This window comes from Phoenix dactylifera, chromosome 14, assembly GCF_051530095.1.
Source record: "Phoenix dactylifera cultivar Ajwa chromosome 14, Ajwa_hap1_PhDact_Kaust_v1.1, whole genome shotgun sequence".
Classification (NCBI taxonomy): Eukaryota; Viridiplantae; Streptophyta; class Magnoliopsida; order Arecales; family Arecaceae; genus Phoenix; species Phoenix dactylifera.
In genome coordinates this window covers 27,797,713-27,805,226 of record NC_143203.1, presented here as the reverse complement: position 1 = coordinate 27,805,226, position 7,514 = coordinate 27,797,713, and the positions used below count along the sequence as shown (strand labels likewise).

The 7,514-nt window shown below is 39.6% G+C and overlaps 2 protein-coding genes across 2 annotated transcripts; both read left to right on the top strand.

The window, feature by feature from the left end:
• On the top strand, positions 1 to 898 carry LOC120112776 (uncharacterized). Its single transcript, XM_039132661.3, has 4 exons — positions 1 to 126; positions 227 to 328; positions 415 to 744; positions 848 to 898. Exons 2-4 carry the CDS (start codon positions 227 to 229, stop codon positions 896 to 898), a joined length of 483 nt encoding a protein of 160 aa, XP_038988589.1. The 5' UTR covers positions 1 to 126.
• A 3,181-nt stretch (positions 899 to 4,079) lies between these two features.
• On the top strand, positions 4,080 to 6,774 carry LOC103714600 (putative receptor protein kinase ZmPK1). The gene has a single exon (XM_008801901.5). It carries the CDS (start codon positions 4,139 to 4,141, stop codon positions 6,551 to 6,553), a length of 2,415 nt encoding a protein of 804 aa, XP_008800123.2. The 5' UTR covers positions 4,080 to 4,138; the 3' UTR covers positions 6,554 to 6,774.
• Positions 6,775 to 7,514: the final 740 nt, after the last annotated feature.

The following is a 7,514-nucleotide window of genomic DNA, read 5'->3' as shown; positions in this document are numbered from 1 at the left end:
AATATATTACAATGTTTAATTTTTTCGTGGTAGACATATTCTGACATTGGTCGAGCCGCACGAGCATCTCAGACAATTCCTCACACTTCAGGCTCGAAGAGTTATGCGAGGCTCAGAGCTGAATTCGTAAGTTTTTTTGAAACTTTTTGAAACTCTTGTATCATATAGCATGTATCATGATATAGTTCTATAAGATGAAACTCTTCCAATATACTTTTTGTTGTAGATGGAAGACCATGGGAGGAAACCTGGTGAGGTGGAGTTCTATAAGATGACTCACACCCACCGAGATGGCAGCTTTGTCCGAGAGGAGTCGAGAGATATAGTTGTATGTATTTATTAATAATTTCTGCAATGATCTTTTATATATTTTAATTTTTCAAAAATTAATTTGATTGTTTTTGAGAGATATAGGACAGAGCTACATCCCTTATTTCAGAGCGTATCGGAGAGTCATCTTCAATTGGCAACACCAGAGGTGTCGAAGCTCAGGTGTTTACCGAGTTGATGGGCTCGGAGCGTTATGGTCGAGTGAGGGATTATGGCGTTGGAGTTACCCCCACTCAGTTGTCTGCAGTGGGTAGATATACTCAAGATGTTAGACAGAGTAGTAGTACTGCAGAGGTTAATGATCTGAAGGCAGAGATAAAAGAGTTGAAGCAGAGCCACCAGACAGAGATGCAATCTTTGAGGGCTCAGATTAATCAGATTACATCTTTGTTGCATCAGTTTGTCCCTCCTCAGGTAAATTACTACATTTACTTAAACATTTTGCATAAGTATCATATTTTTCTTAAAGAGTTTAATAATTTTCGTATTCTTAACTGCTTTAGTTTTTTTATTACAGGTTCCTGATAGTTCATCTGCACGTAGAGATGGTGATGCTAGTGACCCCTGAAGCATTTATTTTGGAGTTTATATGTATTTTTTTATGCTTTTTGAAGTACATTGTAAACGTAAATTGATAGTATGAATGTAATTTGACAATATGAATGTTTAGATAAATATGTTTGATTTTGTGTATATCTCGCTTAGTTGTGTGGCTTTGATTTTGTAAACAGGGTTTAGAAATTTGGTGCCTCCTTTTTTAGGAATGGCCTGAAGAAGATTATCCACCATATGCAAATGGTCCTGGCTATGTTGTGTCTTCTGATATTTCAAGCTTTATTGTATCAGAATTTGAGAAACAAAAATTGAGGGTACGCCTTTTTCTTTTTTTTTAATCTTCTTATGCTTTGAACATTCTGGAACAGTTAATTTCTTTAGACAGGCTTAGGACTGCTTGAAACCAAATCTTACGTGCGTGCATGATGTTTTTCATCTTTGAAATGATCTTTGTGATGGCTGTCTGAAATCAAAAGACAGTCTCCCATGTTTTTGTGGATTTCTTTACTATTTAATCTGTTAAATAGTAGATTGGATCTAAAGGGTTGTGCTGTCTTGAATCTTTAAGAAATTATTTTGCTGATAAAATTTGTTTTTTCAAGTGTAAATGATGATACTGTTTTTTTTATTCTATGACAGGTAAAATTTCCTCTTAACATTCTGTCACTATAATCTGTAAATGAAACTTAGTGGGAAATGGATTACTGTTGGCTCCCACCTTCAAACTAAACTCATGGTATATTAAAAGTTCTTCATGTGTCAGGAACCCAGGCTGCTGTCCATATGACGCTTTGATTTTCTGATATATGTTAAACAGAAACAAACCAGCTCACGTTCTTTGGAGGTTTGGTTTATGTCCACTTCGTTTTACTCGTTATGAAACTTGGAAACTAATGGCTACTTTCCTTACGACGAAGGAGAATAAAGGAAGATGAACTTTCACTATTCAACCAAATAGTGATAAAAATTCCAACATCTCAAGAAGTTGGCTGATGAATAACTTGATGGTCATATGCTCAAACTTATAAACCTGCTTCTATAGAAGCTTTTTTTTTAAGGTACATCTATATAGAAGCTTTCAGATCTGCAAATACTGCAAATAACTTTATCAGATTACCTGATTATAAGAGCATTGACATAAATCATCAGCCTGATTAGATCATTATCAGAAGAAAGAATCACAAATCGTGTTCCAAAGCTTTATCATGGCTGTCTGCTAGATTCTGCAGCAATAAATTCAGGTATTTGGTTCGTTCCAGGGTGAGAAATGCAGGCATTTGTTGCTTCTGTTGTTGTATCAGTTACTAGTCACTGACAAGAACCTACTACAAATGAAGACACTCAGGATATGGATGTTCGCTGCTTTCTGTTTCTCCCTAGCTAACCAGAATAGAACTGCAATTGAAACACTGATGCTACGCGCTGAACCAGTAGATTGGCTTAGTTTGTACTCTTTGAAAGACCGGCTTTTTTTCATTTGATTAAAAAAACTGTAATGTGTAGTATTTTTAAACAGGGTTTAGAAATTTCAAAAATTATTTTTTTAAAAAAAAATAATATTTTAACGACGCTTTAAAGCGTCGCTAAAATTGCGACCAGAAATCAATTAGCGACGCTTTTCGATGCGTCGGAAAATATTTTCTCCACTGTAGCATAGGCGACGCTTTGCCGACGCTTACGAAAGCGTCGGGATGGTTTTTAGCGACGCTTAAAAGCATCGTTAAAGGCCAAAAAATGCATCGCTAATGACCATTATTCTTGTAGTGCGTGATCCTTAAAATTATGTTAACATCCCCTCTCAAGCTCAAGATGTACCGAAAAACTGACGTACTAGATGAAGAATTGGAGTAGTAGTTGATCAGAAGCTGACGTGATAGACTATAAGCTGATATAGAGATTGACATGGTGGTAGATCAAAAGCTAATGTTGCAGCATAGAGTCTAATGTGGCAGAACACGAGCTATTATAGCAGCTCAGAAATTGATGTAGCAGATTAGGAGTTGACATAACAACTCAGAAGCCAATATGGCAGACTGATATGTCTGGCAGACGTGACAGACTGAGATGTCTGTCGATTGACTTGTCTGATATGTGGTAGCGAGAAAAAACATAGAAGATGACAGTTGTAGTGAGAACAGAACTTAGAGAGAAGGCAATCAAAGGTTGACAATTCGCGTAGACGAAGGCACCATTGAAGAGGAGTAATTGGCTTCAAACTGGAGGGTGAAGGAGCCAAAGGCAGCAAATAAAATCAGAGATATAGAGAATGGGGCCGAGCGACAGTGAGGAGAGACGACCAAAGATTTGGAGCTGAAGAGAAAAGCGGTGGAGAGGAGTTGCGGATCTATAGAAAATAAAGGATCCTCGAGTAATAATATATTAGAATAGAAGATATGAAGATCTACTAATGAGATCAATATTGATTCATTAGAAAATAAAGAATCTGCGAAGAAACGGAGGATCCGCGGATGCGCAAAAAAATAGAGAATTTTTGGATGTTGATTCATCCGGAAACAGAGATCGATAGATTAGCAATGAGGGTCTTTAAAGCTTTTAGACATAGCAACAACGACCACAACAAAGGAAAAAGAGATGGTGGCAATAGATTAGATGATTGGTGGCTCTGATACAATGTTAAAATATTTACAAAAAAAGAGAGAAATAAAAAGAGAAGAGAGAGAAGTGATTTTATTTCTCTAATCCGTCACATACGGTACAACTCAAGGGTTATATATACTTGTGTATAGACTCTATACAAGAAAAATAATATAGGCTGATATAGGATCATACTAATAATAGAAAATATTACTAATTGATACAAATTGTTATGTAATTTCTAAAATTATCCTAACAAAATTATATTAATAAAAAAATAATTTAAATTTATATAGAATTATACTAATAAAAAAAATTATGAGCAACCCGTGAAGCTAACAGCCAAACTTACTTTGTACGGTGCGACTCACGAGCGCTGCGCATCTTTCGAAAAAACCAATGATGGAGAGCTCCCTGCCAGCGCGTAAGATAAGCACCGGAAAGTATCCGGTGACTTGAGAAGACTTTTCTTCGAATTGACAAGTCGGACCACTTGTATACCCTATCAATTCACTTGGAAAATTATCCCTGAATGTGGGGCCAACAATAATTAAAGGTCCAGCAACTATAATATATGTAGGATATCAGATCCAAAAGCCAAGACAAAGAGCATGTGTTTGTTTCCTTTCTTCTTTGCAGCTTCGCTGGGTTCTCTACCATGAGAAATCATAGTATTCCCACCATCCTCATCCGTCTCTCCCTCATCTTCACGCTCCTCCTTCCCTCCGCATCTCCAGCACCTAGGAGCTCTCTGACAAGACGTTCTTTCCTTTCTGTGGAGGATGACTCAGACATCCTCGTCTCACAAGATAAGTCATTCGCATGCGGCTTCTACGAAGTTGGTTCGAATGCCTTCACCTTCTCAATCTGGTTCTCCAAATCAAAGCCCGAGACTGTCGTATGGACAGCGAACCGTGACAACCCTGTGAATGGCCATGGGTCGCGAGTTACAATGCGCAAGGATGGGAGCGTGGTTCTAACCGACTATGATGACACGGTCGTTTGGAGCACCAACACCGGCTCACCTCAAGCTCACGCGCAGCTTCTCGATACTGGGAATTTGGTTGTGAAGGATCCAGATGGTACCGTTCTATGGCAAAGTTTTGATTATCCTACTGATACTCTTCTCCCCAACCAGGCATTAAATCAAAATTCTAGGCTGGTATCTGCTGCAGCTGCCGGATCACTATCTTCAGGCCACTATAAATCTTATTTTGACAGCAATAATATGTTGATACTCATGTATGATACGCCGGAATTTGCTAGCGTCTACTGGCCTGATCCGGCACTAGCACAGTGGGATACTGGCAGATCAACCTACAATAGCAGTAGATCGGCAGTCCTTGACGACATGGGGCAGTTCGTGTCGAGCGATAACTTGGCGTTCAAAGCTTCTGACTGGGGTACAGCGATTATTAGGAGGCTGACTCTGGATTATGATGGTAATCTTAGGCTGTACAGCTGGGACGAGTCGACCAAGACGTGGTCGATTTCGGGGGTTGCCCTTTCATCGGTCTGTCAGGTACATTCGCTGTGTGGTAGGAATGGAATCTGTGTCTACACGCCGACGCCCCAATGTACTTGTCCTCCTGGTTTTGAAGTGAATGACCCGAGCGATTGGAGCAAAGGTTGCAAGCGCCAATACAGCATCGACTGCCACAAACCTCATCAGGCTGAATTTTTGGAGCTTCCCCACACAAATTTTTGGGGATCTGATTTCAATTTCACTCCTTCCCTGTCAATTAGGGCATGCAGGAAGATTTGCAAAACGGACTGCTCATGCGAAGCTTTCGGATATAATCAGGAAACCGGAGAATGTTATCCAAAAATTGAGCTCCACAATGGAAAAAGTTATCCAGGCCCCGATGGCACCATATTCTTAAAACTTCCGAGATCTGTCAACACCTCAAAACTCTCTTCTCGTCTTCAAGGCCATAAGCCTGTTTGCAGTGTCAAAGAAGTGGACATCGGCAAGGATATAAGGCGAAAGAGCAGCAGAGGAAAAAATTGGGCCTATTTCTATTGGTTCGCATCGGCATTTTTTGTAATAGAACTCCTTTTTATTATATTTGGTTGGTGGTTTATTTTCAGGAGGGAGAAGCAGTCAGCCCCAATGGAGGAGGGATATAGGGCAATGTCTACTCAATTTCGAAGATTCACTTTCAAAGAGCTGAAAATAGCTACTCGAAACTTCCAGGAAGAGCTCGGGAGGGGAGGTTCGGGAGCCGTGTACAAGGGAGTCTTGGATGATGACAGGGTGGCGGCAGTCAAGAAGTTGGAAGATGTGATCCAAGGAGAAGAGGAATTCCACGCTGAACTGAGCCTCATAGGGAGAATATACCACATGAATTTAGTGAGAATGTGGGGATTTTGTTCAGAACGCTCACACAGGCTCTTAGTTTCTGAGTTCGTCGAGAAAGGTTCGCTGGACAAGATTTTATTTCATGGTGATGGCTTAGCTAACTTTCTGAGATGGAGTGAGAGGTTTAAAATTGCGGTAGGGGTGGCAAAAGGACTGGCCTATCTTCATCACGAGTGCCTTGAGTGGGTCATCCACTGTGATGTGAAGCCTGAAAATATATTGTTGGGTCATGATTTTGAGCCCAAGATTGCAGACTTTGGACTGGCCAAACTGTTAAATAGAGGTGGATCCTTAGAAAACTTATCACGCATCCAAGGGACGAGGGGTTACATTGCTCCAGAATGGGCTTCGAGTCTTCCAATCACCGGGAAGGTTGATGTCTATAGCTATGGAGTAGTGCTTCTAGAGTTGGTGAAGGGGGCTAGAGTTTCAGACTGGATAATTGGTAGGGGGGAGGAGGTAGAGATGGTACTGAGGAGGTCACTTGAGTTGCTTAAAAAGAACTTGAAGAGTGGACAAGAGTCATGGATTGGGGACTTTGTTGACTCCAGATTGGATGGAAAGTTCAACAGCAATCAAGCATTAATGATGGTGGAGATAGCAGTCTGCTGCCTCGAAGAGGAGAGAAGCAAAAGGCCATCCATGAAATCTGTAGTCCAAATGCTCCTTTTATCTGATGACGAGCTAAACTCCCATGCAGCATCTTTCTAGTAAGTTGGGCATGAAGCCGTTAATATGTGCTCATAATATCAAGTAATGTATCTTAGTCTTAGTCGAAAGCATTCCATGTAGGAAGCTGCTAAGGCAAATTATGAGCTTGTATATCCAGCGTTTGTTCTCCTACTTATAAAGTCGTCTGAATATTTATGTTTGTAGACTTTCTTTAAGTTAACAAGGAATAAATGAAGCTAGTAGCAGTAATTATCTTCTAATTATTTACCAATATGATAGCTTTGGATTAACGTTTTTCTGTTCCCAGAGCCGAAAGTGTTTTCGCCCATTATAATTATCTTATTGTTTACCAGATTGAACAGACTAGCTTCTCTAGTTGGTGTGATAAATTATCCCCAAGTACTAGGAGGACAACTAGGTCGCATATATCTGAAACCGGTTTCGCCATATCAGTGATCAGTTAGAAATTCATTCCAAGGTGGATATTGGCAGAAAGAAAGAGAGAGGGAGAGAGCGAGGGAAATTTCAATCAACCATCTAAACAAACCATATTGTAGAATTCATTATTTAATGTACTATTCATAGTATAGCACAGTCATCTGTACTTATTTCTGCTAAGCTTTAGTACATCAATCATAGTATGGCGCCATCACCCACATTTTTTTTCAAAAGAAAAAAGTCCCTGGGTTCACCATCATTGCAACAATATAATGAAATTATAGATCGTCTAAAATAATGATGTGCCTAACCATGTAGACCAGAAGTCTACACAGCAATTGCAACTTATTAGTTGGTTGCCATTCAATACATGTATATTTAAGATTTTTTGAGGAAAGAACATCCATGCTTGTTAAAGAAAAAAAAAAACTTCCGTGTTATCCTGATTTTATTAGTGCAGGGTCTTCCAAACAATCTTAAAACCCAACGATATTCGTTGACCACGTAAAAGGGCACTAAATTGGTCGAAGTCGCATCTAACTTCCAAACCTCACTTGTTACT